The 25,124-nt window shown below is 36.5% G+C and overlaps 1 protein-coding gene across 1 annotated transcript in view; it reads right to left on the bottom strand.

The window, feature by feature from the left end:
- The window catches only part of DIAPH3 (diaphanous related formin 3), a 188,135-nt gene that overhangs the window by 122,238 nt on the left and 40,773 nt on the right, over positions 1-25,124 (bottom strand). Inside the window, exons 16-17 of the mRNA XM_050333988.1 lie at positions 4,640-4,735; positions 3,612-3,706 (exon numbers count right to left, since the gene is read on the bottom strand). Of these exons, the coding sequence (XP_050189945.1) occupies positions 3,612-3,706; positions 4,640-4,735 (191 nt within the window). The remainder of the gene's footprint in view (positions 1-3,611; positions 3,707-4,639; positions 4,736-25,124) is intronic.

The raw sequence follows: 25,124 nt of genomic DNA, 5'->3' as shown, positions 1-25,124 counted from the left end.
AAGAAAGTCTAAGGTATCTTATATAAATGAGGAAAAATAGCCATATGCTTGCAAACCTATATATGCTTTCACTCTTCTCAGAATCACAAAATACACAGGACCACATTTTTATAGCATGGCCATAACACATAATTGAGAAGGTTTTAAAATATCTTTTTAAAGATAGAAATAGAGACATACAGCTGGATACTTATATTTATTTAGTAACCTAAGGATATATGAAGGTGGTTACCAAATTTTTGAAGCAACAAGGGACATTATTCTGCCACTTTCAGATGGCTGTCTTAAGTAGTTTTTCAAGGTTAAACTCAGATAGTCCCTTTTTCAAAGTTATAGTGTTGTTTTACCCAGAAACAAGCAACTTGGATGAAACCATTTGATAAAAATTATTGCAGCCAAACTCGTAAATTAAATTTGGAGCCTAAGTTATACGGAGTTTTCCATCTGACTTAGGCCTTCAAGTGTTTAATCATTTGGTAAAAAAATGCAACCTATATTCTTGAGTCAGTTATATGACTGTGTTCATACAGGACATTGTGAGCATTATCACTTGTATCCCACTACAATGACTTTCACACAATCACAGCAGCTGCTTCTCTTACCCTTTACTTAAATAAAATTGTTCCCTCCTCTCCAAAAGCAAACACAAAAAGATTCAAACACTGTCAAAACCACTTTGGACTCAATTTTGACACCACGAGAGGTTATGGGATACACTGACTTTCAACATGCTTTACTGGTAATACCAATTAATAGAGCCACAGGATAATCAGCATAGTGTCAAAAGTACCTCCTATTGTTAAGCATGCCTACCACACAGCTATTACAGTGGGGTTAGGCTGTCTTAGATGCTTTAAATATACAGAAAATTAAGACATTCTTTATACCAAGGTATGTACAATTATAATGAAAATAATAGTCCACAGAAGAATTTAAAATTAAAAATATAAAATAAAAAAATTCTCAATGAAAACAAAGTTTCTCTTCTTGGCTTATTGCAATTTCACATTGAAGTATGCCATTAATTAATTACCCATTAATGGTTTGATGAGGTTTCTTCCCAGAGTCTAGATGCAAAAGTATGTTTTGCCTTCTTTAAATATTATATATTGCAATTATCCAGATGACAGTTTTTCATAATTCTGATATATAATATTTATTTATTAAAAACTGCTTGCTTCATTGTTATTGAGTACCTAATTTTGCTAACAAGTTAAATTTAAACCATTGAAAAATAGTGCTAAGATCAAATAGGACGAGAGAGTCTCAGAGCAAGCATGTACTACCCGAGACAATGCCCAAGCTGAACATAACAGCATAGCATATTCTACATCTCAGCTCTTCATGCTACCATAGAGAATTTCTTCTATTACAGCAAATAAAATAAAGTATATTGCAGCATACAAGAGTCCTGCACAAAAGACAGATAATATTTCTAAAGACAGTTCTTACCAAATTTAATGGATACCCATCAGAATGACTTGGGAATATGGCAAGGACAGGTTGAGAGAAGCTGGTTGTAGAACTCTAAGAAAGCAAGAGTCATGGGAACTTACTGTGTTCAGATACCCGACTGGAGGGTACAAAGAAGATGCAATTAAGTTCGTCATGTTGAGCAATACAAGACCAAGGTCACAAGTTACAACAATAAAAATTCCACTTAAATAAACAAAGAATGTTTTTTTACCACAAGTGTTGTTCAACACTTTAAAAGGTGCCCAGAAAGTCTATGGAGTCTCCAGCCTTGGAGATATAAAAAATTGAATGGAAAAGGTCCTGCTCTAATTGACCAGACTTTGAGCAGGGCCTTGGCTCAAATGACTTCTAGACATCCCTTCCAAATTATTTTTTCCCATGATTCTATAATGATGCATTTGTATTTATTTTATTAAATTCTTCAGCTTGTCCACCCTTGAATATCACTGTGTATAGAAGAACTTCCATTTTCTTTTGGTCCCATAGAGATTCATACTTTGTGCTTTAAATATATAATATGGAAAGGGAAGACACTATCTAAATAAACTCCATGGAAGAAAAGTGGTCACTGTGAATGCCCTAAGGCAAGATCTTGGACTGTATCAGCTCTAACAAACAAAAAAGGTCAAAAAAACCCAACCAAACAAACCACAAACTTGTGTAGATAAGACAGAAGTAGAAACAAAATAAAGAAAAAATTATTAACTAGGGAAGAAACAAAATCTCATATGTACCCAAGGAAAAATCTCAGTTTAGGTGTGGACAATATGGAAAATAGAGAATATAAATTCAGCTGTGTTGTGTGTGAAAACCTGGATTTGTATCTCACTGGGTCAAATCAACCAACTCTGTGTGGCGGGGCCAGGTTGGAGTCCTCATGGCCAAGACTCCAAGAGAGAAGGCACATGGTCTGTCAGTCAAACAGCCCAGGAGCCCACTCACACCACCCTCCTGGAAAGCCTGATTGTCTGGACCCCCCTCTCTCTTCTCCTCTCTTTCTTTACTCCTTTTTTTACTCCTTTATCTCTTAGTCTCCTTTCTTTCTTTACTCTTTCCTTTATCTCTTCTGGGTAGCCTAAAACCAGTGGGTTGTATTTCATTAAGTTGTGAGTTGATGTTTGCTGGGTACTTCTCTTTGGTTGTATTGCAAGGTACTTCTCCTTGGTTACTGCTGCGAACCTTTTGCCAAAATGCCTATTTTCTCACTAAATTAAAAGAAGTTTATTGGGAAAATGCATGTAGCATATTCTCTTTACACAAACTCAAGGTATTAAAGAACTAAAGACTCTGCAAAAATTCAGTGGGAACTCTTAAGAGTGTTAAATACAAGTAATATTCCCAGTAAAGATTAATGCTTTGGTACTGGGGTATTACATCATGGCTTAATCCCAGACAGCCACCAAGCTCCACACAGCTACTCGCTCACTCTCCCACCTGCAGGATTGAGGAGAGAATCAGAAGGGTAGAAGCTCAAAAACTCATGGGTTGAGATAAGCTTAGTAGGGAAAGCAAAACCTGTGCAAACAAGCAAAGCAAAACAAGGAATTAATTTACAGCTTCCCATGGGCAGGCAGGTGTTCAGCCATCTCCAGGACGGCAGGGCCCATCATGTGCAATGGCAACTTGAGAAGACAAATACCATCACTCCAAATGTTCCCCCTTCCTCCTTCTTTCTCCCACTTTATATACTGAGCATGATGTCATATGGTCTGCAATATCCTTTTTGTCAGTCTGGGTCACCTGTCTTGGTCTCCTTTCAACATCCCATGCACTCCCAACTTCCTTGCCAGCATGGCAGTTTGAAAAGCATAAAAGGCCTTGGCTCTGTGTAAGCACTGCTCACCAATAATGAAAATATCTCTATATTATCAACCCTGTGTTCAGCACAAATCCAAAACACAACCTCATACTAGCCACTGTAAAGAAAACTAACTGTATCTCAGCCAAAAGCAGCACAAGCTGATTTTATAAAAATATTAGAGTTTCAAATACTGAAAAAATCTACAGTTCACAGAAAAAATATTCTTACAGTGATTTATTAGCCAAAAGTTTACGTTAAGAGGTTTTTTAGCTATAGTTTTTTTACTAAGAAGCTTCCCCTGAAATATTGGAATTTTAAATGTGTTGTTCCTTACCTGAATCATGGACTCTGATAGTTGTGTTTCATCTACTTCCAATATCATCATTTTGATTTCCTCATAAGGCACTCGGAAAGATCCAAGGAAAATTGCTAAAATAAAGATTCCACAAATAATGAAAAAACAAGACAACAATCTTGTTTCTACTTAGAAAACACCCGTAAAACAGATTATAGCATCTCCAGGTTAATAAACACTGTGTAAAGTAATATAGGTAAGAGATAATAATTTTTAACATATTTTTAGTTATTGCTCTCCTTCAATTCCAGCATTCTCCATCTGTTTGTTATGCACAACATCTAGCATCACAAAAGACTTCCATAAGCAGTCAGTGACAAGTCTGCTCTGAAGGAGAATCCCTGCTGTTACAACATTTTGTGTTGAGGTGACAATGACATCTTTTTCTTCAACAGTCACATCAGAGCTGTCTCTTCAAGAAGCATTGTGACAAACCAAAACCATATAAACAGAAACCAAAATGCTCCCATAAACACTCCTTGATCATTCACTATAAATCAATAATTTTCTATTTTATCTCTACTGGCATTTAGGAACCTACACTGCAAAGCACTCCTCTCTGCCAAAACTTTATCTTCTTCGTTTGCATATTATTGCATAATACTGACTATTGCCTATATACGATATACTTTATATAATATAAAGTACATGAGATGGCCAAACATCCTGTGGACATTATTGTCCTTTTTTGCCAGGGGGTGGGGAATGCGGGGGAGAACAGGAGGTATTCCTTGATGAATATGTTGAAAATATAGATAGATAATTAGATATACAGCTGTATGTTTGTACTTGCTTGAACAAGGAATAATCTTCAACTGTTTTCTGGGTCTTTTTAAGTGTTTCGGTTGTATCAACTCCCAAGCTTGGGCTTAAAAACGATATGCACATATTCTCACACACTTTAAACAAGAAGTGGTTACCAGGCAATCAGACAAGAGAAAGACATTTATATGGAATATTTATACATTACTTTGTGGGGGGGAAAAAAACCCCTAGAATCTACTTACACAGATTCTGTGCAATCTTTGGGTCCAAAACTTTTAATTCTTTGATTCGTTTCTTAATGGATTTCTTTTCTTCAAAATCATCCTCATCTCTTTTTACTGACAAAGTAAACACAAATACGGTCTCAGTTAATTCTTAATATTTAGCAAAAACACTCATGAATTCAGGAAGCATATTTACTATCAAGCATAGTCAATTCACAATGAAAGAACATATAATAAAACACAGTCAAAAAATAGAGAGGTTTTGCATTTATTGCTTGTATTCTCAAAACTTTTGCTCTTCAGTCAAATCTGGTAGCATGTTAGCCTTCTAGATTTTTTTTTTTAAATATACAACCTGAGTAAAGATGCTAATGCTAATTGTACAAATACACTGGAGTCATATTTAAAATATCATGCAACATGCTTCAGATGCAACATGCTTCAGTCACTGTGGCCAGGTTAGCATTCTGAAATGGATTTTAACAATAGAAAATCTTAAAAAGATACGTCAATATGTCCCAATGCTGAACAATAAATAACCAACCTAAAATCTAACTATTTTTGTGACTGCTTTTGTCTAACTATATGCACCAAAATTATCAAAGACCACTGGCTTATTATAAAAATAACATTACCTTAGAATATAAATGAGCATATTCTTCCAAAAGATATATTTTTAAATATATGATGTAATCACACTTTTCAAAACATCACAAGGTGATTGTATATGTTAACAGTGCTGGAAATTTTGGTTTATTCCTTCTTTTCAGCAAATAATTCATAAAATAGGAGTTCCAGAATGCATTATGTAAGCTAAATTTATTTCTCATTATTTGCACATTGTCATAAAAATTTCACTTAAAATAACAGCATAGGCTTGCTAAGGTATTAGTAGGGACCATTTCAATTATTATGCAAAAACGCTAAAAGACCAAACCCACACAAATCTTTCCTTAAATACAATCTGGTTATACCTTTTTTTTCCCCCTCTCTTCCTTCCTTTTTTTGCCAGCACAAATCTTTAGTGCCAAATATTATTTACTCAATGTATTGCCACTGTTTAATTCTCTATACTATTTCACAAATGAAATTATTTTCCAAGCTTTTACAGTATGATTGTTCCAAATTGTTATTCATGCTTCAAATATTTGAGACTAGAAAATATGCTATAATAATAATATGCTACTGACTTCCGAAGGAGATGGATATAGATGAGAAGTCCTGTCAAGCACATGTAGGATTAAAATTTCTGGCTCACTGATGATTCTTGACAAAACTAGGCGTAAACAGGAAATATGAAGAGGATTTCCCTGAGCTGAAATTAATCACAATAAATTTTGCCTAAGATTGGGACACAGAATAAACGACCTCGAGGTCTCTGAGTTTTGTTGTCTAGGATACAACCAAAGAGGACCTTAAGGACCTAAACACCTCACATAGGGATTGAAGGAACCAGATTCAAGTCCCTTCTGAATTGATGGAGATACAAATTTGAATCATCTCACTTTTAGTACTCTGCACCTGTTAGGCAGCATGATGCTTTTGTGGACATGCCACACCGCAGAAAAGAACCTGGTATTCTGAAAAAATGAAATCACTGAGCTAAGACATAAAGCAGTTGTTGGAAGAAGGACTGATAACCAGGGTCCTGACAAATGGTTATAAAGCTACATAACCTCATCTTTTGTCTGTCTTAGCACTCTACCCACACAACCCAGTTGGCCTTGAATTCCTTTTAGCACAGATTTAACAGAATAGTTAGCATTCCCCTGTACCATTAAAACTACACACACCGCTTACTACATATGAAAAAGCAAAAGTAGGTTTAAACTACCAACGTGAGAACTCAATATCCCAGGTTCTAAATGAATAGAATTACATTTGAACTACTGGATGAAGAGAAGGTTACCAGCAAAGGTCCACTTTTCCTGGTTATGCTCTAAGAAGAGTCAGAAGGGCGTATCTAGGGGCTACAGATCTCAGAATCATGTGACTGTTTTCTCCTGCAGTTACACACTAGCAGACCACTCAAATTTCTTAACAACTGTCAAAGCATGATTTTGAGTTGCCTGTCTTGCTAGAATTGCAGATTCCCCTAAAAGACCTGGACATCTCTGGAGTAGAGGTTCCATGCCATCTTCATGCCTTATGTAATGAAAATATAGTAATGCTTTATGACTATCTTGGAACTTTGCAAATCATTATTTTACAAGAAACAAAATAATTTTCTTTTCAGTCACAATAAACAGAAGTGACATTATACGAATTTATTAATTTCCTTAAACTTGCACTGGTAGCCTTGAACTGGATGCTAATAGGGGTAGAAACAGAAAAAAAATATGTTTGCTTTTTCCAGCATTAGAAAGAAATACTTATTCATTACAAGTCTTGTAACAGAGATAATACCCAGATAGGCAAACGTTAAAAAAAGAAAAAATCAACAGTTTAACAGGTATTATTTAACTCCCTACTTTCAAATCAAGAAACAATGATGCAAATGAACTGGCTAATTCTCTCAGGAATTTTCACCCAAGAGGGTATTATGCACAGTGTTATAGCACTACTTAAGGCATCGCAAGAGTAAGGAAAAATGTGTAAGCATAAAACATATCTACTCTAGGAAACTCATGCAGGAATTGTATGCAGAGTTCTACAACTATGGAGCAAACTAAAGTACTGCAAACTTACGTGATAGTTGTTCAGGAGACTTGAGGTCACATCCTTATGCAGGTGGCAGCAATAAGAAGCAGAGGATACATATTACTTGTATTCCTTGTTTGAAACGTTGCACTTTCCAGTGAAAACTCTGATACCTCCTACTGCCTCTGGAAGTTTTTACCTCACTTGCTAATGTCCTGGATAGCATTAACTGTCCAAGGATAGCATTAATTTTTCACAGTAGCCATGGCTGGGCTGGGGGAATCCTGGAGCCATGTGAGCCTGGTAAAGACATTCTGCTATTCAATACCATCTTATGTCAAGGTCGGGGAGCAGAGAAAAGGTACTCTCCCTTGCTACCCAGAAGAAGCAGGGAGTCTTCCCTTACTGGGGGAACAACTGGCAAAGGGAGCAGGGGGGTAAGGCAGGTACTGACTGGACGGTCTGTCCCCCATTATTTTGCATTGTCTCAGGCTTGGGGGAAAAACATGGGTGTAGGACAGTCTGTCTGACATGTTGTTCACTGTCCCAGTAGGTAAGCAATTTTTGCTTGCAAATCACCCTCTTTTTGTATACTTTTGTTATTTATATCGTTGCTGTTCCTATTTTTTTCTTATCTCATTGCTGTTTCCAGTAAATCGTTTTTATCTCAACCTGTGATCTCTGCATTTTGTACCTCCCACAAGAGGGGGAGGAGAGGGTTGACTAAATTAGAGAGTGATACTCATAAACCACAACAACTAATTAACTTACAAAATAGCAAAAAAAAAAAAAAAGGCTCCAGAAGCCTCAGAGACATAACTGTTATCTATTTCCAACAAGAAAAAAGGGAAAAATTGCACCACAGCAGGGGAATTAGTAGAAATATCTGAACAGGTGAAGTAAGTATCCAGACTAAAAGGCAACCAAAGAAAACAAGCAGTTAGATTTTCATTTGTGGAGGGTACCAGAACAGAAAGCAAAGCATACGGAAGATAGAAAATGGGAACATCTGCTTATAGTGGAAAAAGAGAAGGCTGCCACTGGGAGCGGGCAGCTCCTGCAGAAAGGAGGTGACTATTGAGGGAAATAGATGCAAGATGTTATCACGCTAAGAGAAGAATCCAACCAAGGAATCTCAAAATACAGACAGTCATGACTCCAGGATTTAGATCCGTATATTAAACCATTAGCTTTTTTAAAATTACATGTCTTATTTCAGGTATAATACAACTAAAAAGGAATGTTATGCGTCAAGAACTGCATGCCCTTTGAAGTTCTGTCTATATGCTACATCTATCACACTGAAGAGTATACACATGGCCCCAGCATCTGAACTGGACCATATTTTGTCAGTAGTACCACACCTTATGCTTCAACTGCTCTGCCCTCTCAGGCTGGGACACAAAGTGATAGAGCACTTTGAAACAGAATTCACCTTCTACCCTTAGCAGTTCCTCTTACCTACATATCCACAACCTTATTAACGTGACTCTAAAATTAATAATGTGGTTGCCAGCATACAGATGGACAAACACCTCAGAGTTTTAGATATTAGGCAGATTGCTTTTACAGTCTCCTTCAAATATCCATATATGCATTCAAAATGTATTCAACTACCTCTATCTGATGGAGGCAATGACCTGACTGAAATTAGAGTCCTGAAAAGAGTGATGACAGGACTGTTTTACAAATATCATAGTTGGAAGCCTACAGAATAGCACTTCATAAAAATGTGGACTGGATCCTATGGAACTACTCTGTAGAACTCTGAAACAATTACATTTTTGGTAGGTGCCACTGAAATAATCTACATTCATGAATTGCTATGCACATTTCCATTTCTGCCACAGGTCTTGATATAATCTGCTATCCACAATCTTTCTGTAAGAAAAATCATGCCTCTGCATCTGTATGCTAAATAAAAAAAAAATCTTCTAAAATACATCATCCTACTGAAAAAAAACCCCAATAAAATACCCTTGAAATATAGGCTTCAAAAGGAATGTACAGATATGAACATTTATTTTAGAAAGTCTGAGTTTCTATTCCAGATGAAACTTGAAAACTAAATTACACAGAACACTCAGTGGAGTTATTTTGTCACTAAGTAACAGAGTGTACAGAAAACCATACGACCTTGCACCTTTCCTAGCCCCTTAGCTAAGACAACAGTCATCTTACATTCTGTCTTCACTGAAAAAGGAAAGAACAAGCTTGGGGTCATGGGCTCAAAGGATGTACCCATACAACCCCATTATGAAAGTAGATGCCTACTTCATCTGTTTAGAAGTCTAATTCATAGAAGTAAATGACAGCTTATGTCCCATACAGTAGGATATTGAACTGAAAGACCTGTAGTCTTTATCTCCAAAAAGTTACCTGGAATCAAAGGAATGGATCCTTAATAAAAAATGAGGCCGTAGCTAAATAACAATTCCTGTAGAATTTCTTAGTTATTCAAAGCAACAATGTGGAGTACCTTTCTATAAAACACAGAAGAATAAAGGCTGAAAGGAACCTCTGGAGGTCATTTGGTCCAACCCTGTTACTCAGACAGGGTTACCTATAGCCAGGTGCCCAGCACTGTATTCAGATAGCTTTTGAATATCTCCAGGGATGGAAGGAGAGTGTTGGGGGTGAACAGGAGGAGGAAGAGGTGGAAAGAGACAGCTTCTGGCAATGTGGGCCAGACTGCATAAGATAAACAGACTGTCTCTGTTAGATTGTTAGCTTTCTCTCACAGGAGAGAGTAGGTTTCTTTTGATTGGACAGTGTCCAGTCAGAGGCATCTGGCCTTTCCAATTAAGTACTTAAAAGTTATCTGAAGATTCATGTATCCCCCCTTTTCTGTATCTGTCAATCCCTATTCCTGACCAATGCCCTGTCCAAGTTTTTGCATACCTTTCCCCTTTTCTAGAATCTTCCTCATCTGCCCTATAAAAACCTTCCATTTTGTAAAATAAAGTTAGATCAGCTCCCACAGATGCAGCTGCTGTTCCTGTGCAATTTGTCTCCTGAGCTCGGCCGGTACTTAATATCTGGATGAGACAAAATATGATCCTGCCAGGCACTCTAATAAGAACTGCAGCTCAGCTACAAGAACCCCACTGGTCTGGGTAATGACCCTTTACCCCAAACCTCTGTGGGTAATCTGTGCCTAATCTGTACTCAGTCACTCTCACAGTAATAAAAAAGTGGTTTGTGACATTCAGGATGAACCACCTGTGTTTTCAGTTTGTGCCCATTACCTCTTGTTCTGTCACCGGGCATCACTGAAAAGTGTCTGGCTCCATCCTTCTTGTGCCCTCCTTTCAGGTATTTCTGTAAACTGGCAAGATCCTCAGGAGCCTGCTCTTCTCCATGTTAAACACTCCCAGCCCTCTCAGCCTTTCCATATAAGGGAGATGCTCCAGTCCCTTCACCCTTTGTGGACCTCTCCCAGTACATCCATGTCTCTCTTTTACTGGGGAGCCTCGAGTTGCACACAGTACTCCGGGAGTGGCCTCACCAGTGTTGAAATCAAAGGCCTGCCAAAGAATATATGTCTTTTGGCTGACAGGACACAGATTTTTGAAGACTTGGATTGTTTTAACAGTTTCACTGCTGTCCCACAATGACATGGAACAAAGCAAAGCAAAAGACTAGCCTCAAAAAAAAAAAATTAAAAACCACCAAAACCAGAAAAAAACAAACCACCACCAAGTCTATTTTCTAGACTGCAACACTACACAGGTGCTATCAGCTCCAGTTGCAGATTTCATATTGAGTTGTTCATCAGCACAATTATTTGTGACAATCTGCTTTAAAATAGAAATTTTGAACAGGTTCTCAATCAGTCTATAATATCTTTGAAAATGCCTACTTCCTTTTTTTCATAAAAGCAAGGATAAAATGAGGATACTAGGCACAGCCCACAGTTGTAGGAAGAATGCCTGAACACTGAGGCCAGGAAGCTGGTAGATAATCTGCTTCCTAAACAGAGTAACCTAAGGTAGTATCAACACAGTTGCTAGCACCAGGGACTGCTTATCACAAAGATCTGTTCTAAAAAATGATAGTTCATTCATAAACCAAAGACATTAAGCTCTCACATTTTTTAATGATAGTTGATAAAATTCCAACTAAAAAAATCAAATCACAAGTCCTATTTGTTAAGAAGTGAGTATCTAAAATACTCACAGAAGTATGGCATATACAAATCAGAAGAATCTTTTTCTTAGTTACAATCTGAACACCTACTTTGCTCCACTCTAGAACTGAAAGTTTTAATCAAGACTGATGCAATTCTCAGAAGCATATAAAACTTCACTACATTTTTGTGAAGGAAAAGGAAAAAGGGGAGGTTGAAATGAGCTTTCTGCTACAATGGAGTTTGATGGACAGGGAAGAGCAAAACATACTACTGTTCCCAGCAGAACAGAGTTTAGTTCCAGTAGACATATAATTCTCCAGTTTTGAGATCTCCGCATTCTAAGATATATTCCTACCATCAAGACTTAGCTGTTTGGGTCTTACAAAGCTAATCACTTGTCAGAAGCCATCAAAAGCTGAATAATGGACCTCTGTGCACTTGAACCCAAGGTGAGCACAGTTGATTCAAGAAGCACCATAACATTATTGATTTTAAAATGGAATGGCAACTGTTCAATTGCACTGTTTTGTGTCCAATAGTTGCCTTTCAGAGGTTGTCAAATTCCAGAGTAAAATATTTTAATTTAATAATCCTTGACAGATTGTTCTTCCGTGCCTCTGTGTAATTGCTTTTAAAACCTAATAAATTCTAAACATTGATTAAGTCCTTCTGCACAGAGTTCCAATAATTAATTATGCACTGTACAAAGAAAGACTTTATTTATTTTTATAATCTTGATCAGTTTTGCTGTACCTCTACCATACTTTTTACTGGGAAGAGGAAAGAAAATCATACAAATTCCCAAAATCTTATTTTGCCAGTATATCAGTAATTTATTACATTGTTAACTAATTCTGTCATTTCTTAATGATTATCTACAATATGTCCTCCATTAGTATCAACTTTGGTAATTGTAGATCCTCAAGAACCAGAAACCTTTTTAAAAACTATCATCACATTTGTCACCTTTCTTCCCTTCCTCTGATGTTGGCATAGTTTCAAGTAATAGTTTACACAGCACAGTTCATAGCTCAGCTGTTTCATCCTTCAGTTCCCTTAGAAGTCCAGGGTGAATACCAGCTGGTCTTAGCAATCTGTTACTGTCCACTTTATTGACTTATCCTAAAACTTCCTCTACTGACCATACAGTTTGTGTTTCCTGATCTAACATGGTGCTTTCCCCAAAGACCAGCTTGGAGGCCACTTCATTACTGGTCAAACAGAAATAATTCTAAGCTTCAGTATTTGGACACAGGAAAAAAGCGGTGTTAGTCGTTCCTGTATTTTTTCTTTGGAAGACAGATAAGAACAGTAAATCATATTTTTGTATTGCATTTTTATTAAGCCTTTATCCACGCTAAAAATTCAATCATATGAAAATTTTAACACCCTGGCTCTAAATCAGCAGAGCAGTAAGAATCAGAAACCTACTGAAGTCCATGGAATTAAAATATAAACTTATAGTCTTAAGTGAAACCTGAGTGAAAAAGACACTCAAAAATGTGGCTGCTTACAGATTTTATGTAGCACATCTCCATATTTCCCTAACTATGCTCTGTTGTTGTTTTCAGGTAAGACTACTAGCAAAACTTTTATTTTAATCTTTCAATGAACAATTCATTATTTTGTTTGATCTCAAAGCTTTTTCCACTTCACTAAGTAGCTTCTAGAAGATGGACTATGGCATGTTTTTAGACCCAAGTCCAACATACAAGCTAATTTTAGTTGTTCTTACTGTGCAAGTTTTCAAATTGTTAGTATTTACCCTTATTTATTTACAGGAATAAGTAGACGTATCTTTTTCCTTTTTATACCTTAATTCACTAGACTGTCAGTATTGTTTCATCATAATCTTAACTTTGAATTTAATACAGTTGTTTTCAGACCCTGAGTTTTGAACATAGAGTAATCCAAATATTTTCTATTTTGGAGAAGGACTGGTGGGTGCTGGTGAATGAAAGACTGGACGAGTCAGCAATGTGCACCTGTAGCCCAGAAAGACAACCATATTCTAAGGTGCATCAAATGAAGTGCGACCAGCAGGTCGAGGGACGTGATTTTGACACTCTATTCTACCCTCATGAGACCCCACCTGGAGTATTGTGTCCAGCTCTGGGGTCCTCAGCACAGAAAAGACAAGCACCTGTTTGAGTGGGTCCAGAGAACGGACATAAAAATGATCAGAGAGATGGAGTGCTTCTCCTATGAAGACAGGCTGAGAGAGCTGGGGTTGTTTATCTTGGAGAAGGTTTCAGAGAGGTCTTATTGCATCCTTTGAATACTTAAAGGGGGCTTATAAGAAAAACAGGGCAGTCTTTTAGAAGGGTCCATTATGACAGGACAAGGGTTTTAACCTAGGATTAAAGGAAGGTCAATTTAGATTAGATATACAGATGACAGTTCTTACAATAAAGGTGGTGAAACACTGAAACAGGCTGCCCAGAGAGATGGTGGATGCCTCATCCCTGGAAACATTCAAGGTCAGGTTGGATGGGGCTCTGAGAGATCTGATCTCATTGAAGATGTCCCTGCTCATTGCAGATGGGTTGGATTAGACGACATTGAAAGGTCCCTTCCAACACCAACTATTCTATGATTCCACAAATCACAGTATGAAGACATAGCTGAGCACTGCTGGTAAAAGATGGGAGTCCATTCCTTCCCTCATACACTCAGCTTTTCTCTTAGTTGCATATTCTTAGAATTTATGAAAAAGCCAGCGTAATAATCAATGTACTTAAAAATCTTCAACTCACAAAAATGTCAGAAAAATTATCAAGAAAAAAAAAGTTTGTAATCAAAGTAGAAAGTTTAATCAGCTTGCAGACTAATAAACGAGCACCAGAGTAGGGCAGACCATACAAGCACGGTGCAGGGCAGAAGAAATCAGCCAGGTCTCTTGCCTTCATCATCAATGAACTGATGCATCTGCCCTATTGCTCAAAGAGCACCATCCCATGATCCCAGTTGAGCAGAAGCTTGCACTGCATCTGAAAAAAGCTGTCCACCATTTTCCTGACACTACCTTTATCTGTATATTGAATCCCAGAAGCTAGTTTTCAGTTGTGCCACAGCCTCGGAAACACTAGTATTAAACAAGAAAGAGAACTGAAACACCATGCTAGCAGCACCAGATTTGCCTGCCACAGAACAAATAGGCTATCACATTAAATTAGAAAAAAAAGTTACACATTTTCAATTAATCATTTGTTTTTATTTAAGGACTATTTCTCTCAGAACAGTACACTGTAACTGTTAAGATAAACATTTTTTGTAATTGATCTGATCTTTGTTATTGTAATATTTAAAGTTAACAAGTACCATCTGAACCAACATCTAAGTTGATGACACACTTCTGACAGAAAATAATTCCATTAAGATCTCATTTTCTTTCTTGTATGAAATAATATTGTATGGTCTTACCAGCATTTAGCTCTCAAAATCAGTGTTTTAGTACATATCCTTATATATGAATATAGATGAACAATACCTCACTCTACAAGATAATTTTTACTAGCTATAATGTAAAAATAATCTCATCCCAGAACACATATTGCACTATACAATATTCCTCTGTAAGTACTTTCACTGAACACAGATTTTTAAAAGGTACTCATGTTTTGATGTTATTTTTAATTCTTTTATTAACCTCTGGTATCAACTTAAAACAATTCAAGATCTCTCCAGCAGGGAAACATTGGATTAGGTTTTCAACCTAATTCACTGAGTGAATACAAGAAAAGCAAGACATGGCAGTAAAATACACAGGGGAATTCAAGAGCAGGAATGAATGATCTGACATAAGAGCGACAAAAAACTTACTAAGCTACTACTGTCACATCATGGCACTGTCAGTGCCTCACATACCACAAAGGCAGGGGCAGTACCAACCTGACAAAGGACTGATCATTAACTTGCAGGAAGAAACAACAGTACATGGGACTCCAAAATGAAAGGGTAGATGGAAGAGAATAGCAAACCAGGATTACTAGGAAGAAGTTGGTGTATCCTGATTGAAACTGAATGAGGAAGCCATGGTCAGCAGTGGATTGCCAAATTACCCAGGCAGCAAGAGACCAAGGACATCAGAGAGAATTAACAGCACTCCCACATCAGCCCCTGAAGTACCTCAAAGCATCTGAAGGATCCCTGGAGATCAGGATGGGTCACTTCTACTAACCTAAGACATCAGACACTGGTATATAACCAGACAGTCCAAGTATCTCTAGATCTACAGGATGATGATATTATGCTGAATGACAATCTGAAAGTAGCAGTGGCCATGCAGGTCAAATGCTTGGGTTTCAACCTTCAGTGCAAGACTGTTTACTCCTTGCTACAATCCCTGGGAGCTGGGAAATCTGGGAGGCAAACCAAGAAACAGACAAATCACTGGGGATTTCCCATCCTGTAATCTGCAGCCCACCCTCTGCCTCATACACCCCTGATAAACCTGCTGCTTCTAAACATTTACCTTATGTGATAAGGAATTCAGATCTATCCCTTACTTGTAAATTTTTACAACAATAATACTAACTACTCTGTTATCTAATAAATGGAACTCATGGTCCAAAGTCCAGGTCACTGGTATAGCAAAGTACAAAATACAACTTTTCTTATTTTGGGTAAGTCTACCTTCAAAATATTGAGGTCTTTCTCTTAAAGATGCATTCACAAGGTAAGCATGCCTGAATCTCTTTGATCTAGTTGTCCAGAACCAATCTGCTGTTTAAATTTATTCATGGCTAGTTTTTACTTATTTCTCGTGGTTGAAATAATTCTTTACCCTTTCTAACACTCTTCTTAGAGAATAAGAACATATCTCAGCACTACAACACGATCTTTGCTTTTTTTAATTAAAGATTTCAAATCCATTTAATCTCTACACCTGATTATACCAGCAGCTTCTATGCATCTGTGATTTAATCTGTCTTGAGTCTGGGACAGTAGAACTGGAAGTCACATTACAAAGCGTAACTTGTAAATATATTAACAACAATGCTTCCCTACTGGAAACAACTCTGTGAAATCAAGGATTTGTTCTGCTCTTTTTCCTTGCCTTTTATTTTTTATATTTCCTTGCCTATTTACTTTTTCAGTAAACAGTTGATACATATATATAAATATATACATATGTATATAAAGTGAAATAAAAATCAGAGATTCTAGCACAAACCTAAAGTTTCTGTTCCCACTTCAATGTCAGGTATAAGCACCTTTACTTTTTAGGTTCTGCTTCCCTGATTACAATGGAAGGCAAGTTCTATGCCATGCTCTCGCAAAATACCAAATGCATCTGATTGGACTGGAAGAGTGTTATCTTATTTCAGACTGCTTCTTTCTCAGATAATTAACCACCAGGTTTCTTTGCTTTCTTCTGACATAGGTACACTTACACTCTCCATTCTCAAACACCACCAATACTCTGTCACCTTGTAAGTCCTCAGTCAGCTACTGTAGATCTCCATCATCAACTATTAGCAGATGAATGCAAGCAAGGCTACACAAAGCTAGTAAGAAACTTTTTAGTGACTGCTACAGAACTTAATGATAAAGGCTACTGTTGCTCTTCCTATACTTCTCTCTGTATTGCCCCTGCCATGATTAGACACAGGCTGGGGACTAAGTAGCACGCTGTTAAATACCAGTGAGGCAAATACAATAGCATTTAACAATGTGAACAAGGGATTAAACATATTGAAATTTCTTTGTTATGTGCCAAAAGTTCTGTTTAAATACAAACAGAAGTTACAGTTAAAGGTTTGTATGAAGAAATCCTATGGTTCTGATTTTGTATATCATATATGTAGTGTAAATATTCTGAATGACTTGGAATGCATTTAACTAGAACAAGTTCCTTCAGAATTAATGGGACTTAACATTAACAGCAGAATTTGCCAATCATACTTAAGCATTTGGCTTTGTTCACAAATTTGTCTTTCTTCTACTCATCCAGCTTCTGTAACATCCTACCCTCTTTCAACTCAAGAATGCATCCAAACTCTGCCATCATAAAGTTCAGCCTTTTCTTAACATATGCAACAAATCATTGAGACTATTTAATAAATAATTATTCCCAAAACTGATGCTTCAGAAACTCTACTAATAGTCCAATGTATCCTTTTTCAATAATCCTCACATCCTCCTAAATTTACCTGTTTTATGAGTCTGCAACTAATCCCACTTTTCATTAATATTGGCACAGTGGCAATCCTACTGCGGTCCAGAGGTTAAGTCTATCATATTTATTTTGCTTAGAAAAACTGTCATCTTCTCAAAAGAAATAAAATTTTATCAATAATCTAGCATAATTTACTTTTCACATGCTGAATATGATACATGCCTTGGTCCTATCTTTTTTTTTTAATCTACTTCTCTATCTTCGATTATCATTTTGTAGAAAAATTGTTCAGTGTTTCTGCATATCACTGATAATGGACTAATGTGGTGGTTTTGTCTCTGCCCAGATTTCAAACACTTACTGAAAGGTGCTTTTCCCCCCCTCTTCCCCCTCTGCTCTTCTCAGAGGAGAAAAAAAAGTCAGAGAATTCTTGAGTAGAGATAAGAGTTGGGAGAATTCACTTACTGATCACGGGCAAAATAGACTCAAAGGGAATAGAACTTAAATTTTTTGCTAACAAACTTAAACTAAAAGCTGAATTTTTGCTAATAGAATAATAACTAAAGAGTAAAGGAATAAAACAGTCTTAAAACACAACACCTTGCCTCCACTCCCATCCCTTCCCTCCAGGTTCTCCCTCCTTCCTTCAGTAGTGTGGGGGACGGGGAAGGGGGGTCAATTGTTGTTTAAGACCATCCTTTGGCAGTAGCTCTTGCCAATCTGCTGTCCTGTGGGTAACTCCTCCATGGGCTGCAAGGGGACAACTTGCTTCACCATGGTCTTCACCACGGATTACAGGGGAGCCATACCTCTGAGTCCCTTCCCTGTTCCTGTGGGGGTCCCTCTCATGGGAGACAGTCTTTGATAGAACTCTCTGGCATGAGTCCATCCCTCGGGTAACAGTTCTTTTTAAACTGCTGTCCCTTGGGTCACTCTTCCATAGGGTGTAGTCCTTTACAGACAAGTTGTACTGACATGGGTCCCTTACCAGGGTCACAAATCCTCTCCAGGACTACTTGTTCTAGTGTGGTTGTTTCTCTCTTTATGGTCTCCAGGTCTCCAGCAGGACTCTGTTCCATCCTAGGCCTCCTACAGGGTCACAGCCTCCTTTATGCATCCACCAGCTCCAGCATAGGCTCCTCCATGAGCTACAGAGGAGGGTCTCCACATCCCAGTAATCTTCCACAGGTGGCAGGGGTCTCAGCTCTCAGTCTTTCCCCTGTTGGAGGTGGAGAGGGGGGCCCCTGGGCCTCTCCTCCCCCCTCCTGCTACACTGACCTCAGAGTCTACATTGCTATCTCATGTTCTCCTCTGCTCTCCTCTCCAGCTGAAATTTCTTCTGTGACACAAGCTTTCTCTTCCTCTATTCTTAAACATGTTATCACAGAAGCCCATACAATTGGCTAGTAATAAGAAGTCCTTCCTGGAGCTGGCTATCATTGGCTTTTTCATAGAACAGTAAAAGCTTCTAGAAGCTTCTAACTGAAATCATCTCTATGGTCTCCTATTACCAAAAATTCAGCCACTTGAACCCACAGCAGCTAATGAACGTACAAAAGAAAAAGTCCTTTGTCATTTTTGAAATTAACTTACAGAAAAGGTGCTAAGTCTTTTTTTCTCAGTGAAAATACAAATCCCCTCAGTATTTCCTTGCTATAACCATTAAATGATGCATGATTCCCTTGCAATCATTACTAAAAACTATATACTATTTACTATAATAAAAGCAACGAAATGGATTTATATAATTGAATAAAGAAAAAACCAATAATGCTACACTATGTAAGTTAAATTCAAGGTCCTTATGTGCACAAGCACCTCAAGCATTACATGGAAACAAAATATGTCTTTAGTCAACATTTTTCCCTGCTAAATCAAGAGCTGTCAATCAGCGTATTTGTTTGTGTGGTCTCAGAGTACATTGTCTCAAACTCAACAGTCATAGTGAAGAATGTGGAGAGTATAACTGTATCTACTTAACCAGTATTCATACACCCTCATTAATTTTTTTTGTCTCACTTTCAAGCATGACATGGCTCATACCAGAACAATAACTTGCTGATAATTGTTTGAGACAACAACTGGACAGGAACAGTGCAGAGGTGAACTTTCTTATAGATTACAGGGTGCCTCAGTGAATTACAATTAGTTTTAAAAGTCATCTGTCCTGTCCAGCAGTTTTCAAGACATTTCATTAGCAACTACAGAAATCCTAACATATTTTAGGCTTTAATGACCCACATGCATTGTATTTTCTAAGACAGAAATTTCTCCAGAACACATGACAAATACTGAAATATGTGAGCTCACAGCTCAATAAGACATATTAATTGTCACGTGATATAAATGAAAGCTTAGCTTGTCATTAATTTAAACACTAATAAAATAAATCAAATAACAAGAATTATTTATACAACTCCCAAATCACAAACCACCTTTACAAAATTGATAACTTTACTGAACTCCTCTGTAAGAAGATCAGTGTCATGTTTAGGAATATACCAACATAATTCAGATCAAGTACACAATGCTAAAACAAACCACAAAGGAAAACAACTATATATATAGTTGTATAGTTCCGTTTCATAACAAGCTACAGGAAAACAGAGCTCTTAGTCTTCTTAATATTGTTCTTTCTCTGGTGTAACAAATAAAGCTATCCCCCAGTCTTCCAGTCTTCCCCAAAATTCCAAGTATGATTTGCAATAATTGAAAAGAGACATATCACTGAAAAAAATCCAACATATATTCTGCAACAGAATACTATATATCTACCTATTACACATTATAGTTATTGTAATGTAAAAAAAAACCCCAAAACCCAACAAGATTACTTACAAAATAATGTTAAAAAAAATCTTTCAAATGTCCAACTCTCTTAATGAGCTGAACTGTGCTGATAATGTTCCCTATCTCTTCCTCAAGAATTACTTCAGTGATGCATTATCTCTTCCTTTTCCTGCCCCAAAACTCAACCTTTTGGAATTCAGAGGATAATTTCCTCTACAGTTATCTCTAGTTTATGAGGAAGTTGTTGAAATGAAAGTGTTCCACCTCAGGAACAGAAAAATCTCCATATCTGGAGAAATGTTATTTCTTAAAAATCATTCATAGTTAGAAGGCTGCCTTCATAATAAAATGACAAAAATTGGTTTTTTCAGAGAGATATCTGCAGAAAATACTCTTTTTACTAAGATTAAAAAAAAAAAAATTGGTGATGGAAAAAAAATCTGTAAAAAGGAAAGGAGATTTTCAGTACCAATTCTGATTTCAGATGCAGAAAAAAAATTGCATTGAAGGTCCATTCAAAACCTATATCCTGCTTAAATTCTTCACTTTGGAATAAGTTAAAACATGGGACTGCAGCAACAGCTAGTGTATAGAGAAGAGAACTGCCTAAAGAAAAAATATTTTTTTAATTAGAAAGATGACTTAAATCAAAATTTCCCACTGCCTTAGTAAAGACCACACATAATGACAGCATGGAGACAGACAACTATGTGTATTCCAAACAGAATGCTGGACAAGCATCATTAAAACCAAACAAAAATAAAGAAAGGGAGCACAAGACCTAGTTTTCTGCATAAAACAACTAGTAGCATGTAACCTTCAGGAGGCAGGAAACATTTTAGGCACAGTTTAAAATCAGTCATTTACCAATTGTTTTCTGTAGCATCTAGCTCACAAAGGCAGCACTGAGAAATAGAGTAATTATAATTGCTAGTGTAAGGGCACAAGTATACCACAAGTATTTGAGCCACTGCCATTTCTCAAGGTATATAGTGTCACCATGTTCCTTTCTGCATGTTCTTCCCCAAAGCAGGGGATGTTTCCATACAAATGGGGTGCATGAGCTTTACTTTCATCCTTTTATATCCAAAATAGAAAAAGTTACATGCATGCACATAAATAACATGCCTCAATTAACTCCAATTACTGACAAGCAATCTCTCTCCCTAACAGCTGTTTATACAGGCATTCATACTGTGCTGTACTCATACACCATCGGTTACCTGGAACAGCATCCTGGAGTTTAACAGCATGAATAACACTCTTTCAAAAGCAATATGATGCTGAGAGATATCAGCAAGAGAGTAACTGGTAAAATCATAAATGCACTTGAAGCAACCAACAACCATGCTATTATCATAAAGTTCTCTCCATATGGCAATCAATGCTTATTCATCCTAAATCCCACCCATTTCCCTTTTAACAATGCCTTATGCATCTGCACATGAAGTCTTTTGGGGTATCTACAATACAGCGTTTGATATACACAGGACAGATGGGTGACAAACACACTGTTTTGTTTTGGTTTAACCCAATCAATGTAAGGCAAGAATGGAGAGAAATTTACATTTTAGCTGTTGGCTGTATTTCTGTAGTGGTTTTGTTTGTTTGTTTGTAGTTCTTTTTTTTTGTTTTGTTTGGGGGAGTGGGAGGGAGCGAAAGGGGGGAGGTGGTTTTATTTACCCAGATTTGCCCTTTATAAACATTTTACTATCTACTTTAACATTGTTTGTCTATAGTAGATTCATTTTTAAGTGTAATAAACAAATCACAATAAACATCAAATCTCTAGAGCACAATAGAGTACTTGTATAACAAACAAGTTACACAACTCTGTAACTAATAAAGTCAGTGTCAATCAAAGTCACAGGAAATCTCCATGTTTAATAAATAAATACAAGTATTATCAACTGCATTAACTGCTGATAGATGAATATAGGCCACATAGTCCACATTCTGTAGAAAAAAAACTTCATTAAGAATAAAGAAATGCCTTGCACAAGTCTGTACTGCAGCTCCTCAATAAGCTAGGTTAATAGCCTCACATGTTTTGCAATGGACATTTATTAGCTATCAGAAATACTAGGCTTTCAGTCATACAATGAATATCAAAGGTAACTTTCTGACAACAGCCTAAGAACTTCAAGCGAAACATTAACAATTAGTTTCTGAGATATTCTGTAAATTGAAGGGTTTGCTCATACTGGAAGGTGTGAGCAGAAAAAGACAAGAATTCAGTCACCCAGACCTATTTCCCACCTTGACCTCCACACTCTTCCTAGTGTGTTAAGATTGTAAAAAATACTTAAATAACCAAATGCTTTTAAAATTAGATACCAGTTCATACAATTAATGCTGGTTTAAGCTCATAAATATCAGAAATTAATCTTTAGTATTTCTGTATTAATTTTTGCTAAAATGTCTGATAAAAAATTTCAACTTATTTCTAAAGCACATTTTTAAAAATCATTAGAAAATTAACTAGTGAAAGAGATTAAGTGTTTCAGAGAGCAAGGAAAGGTAGGCCATTTTGGGGGTGGGGAGTGTTGTTTGTTTTATTTTCTCAGAAATGGAAGTTATTACTATGAATCTTCCATAGGCCAACAGAACTGACTGACCTCATACACTCAAGCTGGATACAACTGCATGCACCAACATATTCTAGTTTAGGAAGTTTCTACTTAACACTATACAGTTTACATCTAATTGTAAGATCTCTTTAGACACGTTTAAAGATTGCCCAGTACATTAACAGGGGTCGAAGTAAGACACTAGGAATAGTAAATGAGGTCTTAGAAGCTTCAATGTATTGTGTGTCAAGCAAAAGATTACATTATTACAGAGTGTTCTAAGTTCTTGAGTTGCACCGTTAAGTACCTGTGTACTCATCATACTAAACACTTAACTCCCATAGTCTCAAGCCATAATGAGACTGCAAGTAAAGGTAAATGGACCATACCTTCATTTAGATTATATGCTTTAACATACACTGTAATAAGCCAATTATTCAAGGCTGTTCAGAAAAGTGCCCATTTTAACTATTGATTTTGGACAGGTCTAATACAGAAAAAAATCTAGTAAAAATTCTTAAGAAAAACATACAAAATGAGTCAATGATCATTTATTTAATTTTATGACCTTATACACTGTCAATTAAAGTTCTGTTTCTCTTGAAGAAAGCCTTGAAAGAGAAGAACACTAGCAAAGTCAGACAAGACAGAAAGTATCATCTAGTAACTGTAGCCACAAGTCTATTTATCAGAAACTATAACAAGTAAAATGGCTTTATACATAACATACTCATGAAGGTGTCTATAGTACAAGGAAACTGCATCACATAGACACCATATTATTCAGGTACCAGATTGTTTTCTTTCCTTAGGGATACAAGGACTCTCACATACAACGTTCAGTAAATAAGAGCTGTAGCTCCTTTTTGTAAAGACTTATTAAATATCATAAACCAATATTTTTCTATAGCAATCTATAAGGGAAACAAGCCATTATAGTTATCATGATTAATTTATTTTGATATAATTATCAATGTATATCTGAATGTAAAACAGAGGGAGGTTTTTAGGTTGATATGGTTAATTATAGTAAATGCCATCTGTTCTTTCTAGATTTTAAAAATTAAAAAAAGGGAAAAGTAATATACGGTGTTATCAGTGCTGCTTCTGATAGTAATGCACCTATCCAGCTTCTTGAAAGATGCAAGCAGCTCCTATTTTTCTACAAATAAATCACTGTGAAATATCATGGATATACTAAAACCAGTAAAACATGCTTGATTATTGCAAGTCTTCTATAGTGCAGTGCCAGAACTAAGTTATTGAAAAAAAAAGGGTGTGTATCATTCTCAAAGGAAGTTTAACCTAGCAGTGCTATCATACATCCACAGGCTGATTTTGTGCAAATAGTCCCTGCTTCCTCCTATCACTTCTCAGAAATCTACATTTTAAAAAAATTATAATCTATACTAGATACTATATTTATGTGACTTTCTCAGCTACTGCTTATCTTCATTTGTATTCAGCAACACAAAACCACCTGGTAAAAATACTTCCAAGAAACTTCACTGTTTTTCATGTTTGCCTATATTCTGTACTTTGCCTTTGCATAAGTTTCCTCATATTTTAGAGCATATTTTTCATGAGTACGCTTAAGTTAGAGCCCCGTAAACTCTACAAAAAGGCACATGCTATTTACTTGTACTCAGTGGCATGAGATGTGCAGTAAAATAAAATATAAAGAGGTATGTAGTCCTCAACTGTGAAACTAGGATATCAGGATTTATTTCAAATCAGAAATAAAACCCATTTGTTTAGTTATAATATACACATCATTTGGAGACAAAAAAGTTGCAGTTTCCATAAGGCATTAAACAGGATGCACACCAAACACATATAAATCACCTTAACTTTTCCTCAGAACTGGAGAGAATAACTGAGGACTACAAGGTAATGTGCAGCACAGTTTTCCAACATACCAGTGTTCTAATCTTAGAACGGTATTTCACAATTTGTACGTTAAAAGCTTTTAATCACTACTACAAGGAAAAATACAAAGAGTGAAGGAAATTTTTGTAATTTAGGTACATGATTTATAACCCACAAAAGAACTTTTTCCATTAATTCACAGCCTAAGCACTTAGTAATATTTAAATATACTCAAAAATTTAATATTCAGAGTACTGTCCTATATAAATAGCAAAGAAAATGCTACCTTTTTTTTAATTTAAATTATTCTGCTAAAAGCTCTTCCTAATACAAAAGACAAATACTAAAAAAAAATGACACAAACAGGAATCAGTGAAGCAA

Source organism: Myiozetetes cayanensis, unplaced genomic scaffold (genome assembly GCF_022539395.1).
Source record: "Myiozetetes cayanensis isolate MyiCay16 unplaced genomic scaffold, myiCay2020 scf5-8, whole genome shotgun sequence".
Lineage (NCBI taxonomy): Eukaryota > Metazoa > Chordata > Aves > Passeriformes > Tyrannidae > Myiozetetes > Myiozetetes cayanensis.
This window is presented reverse-complemented; position numbering and strand designations above follow the sequence as displayed.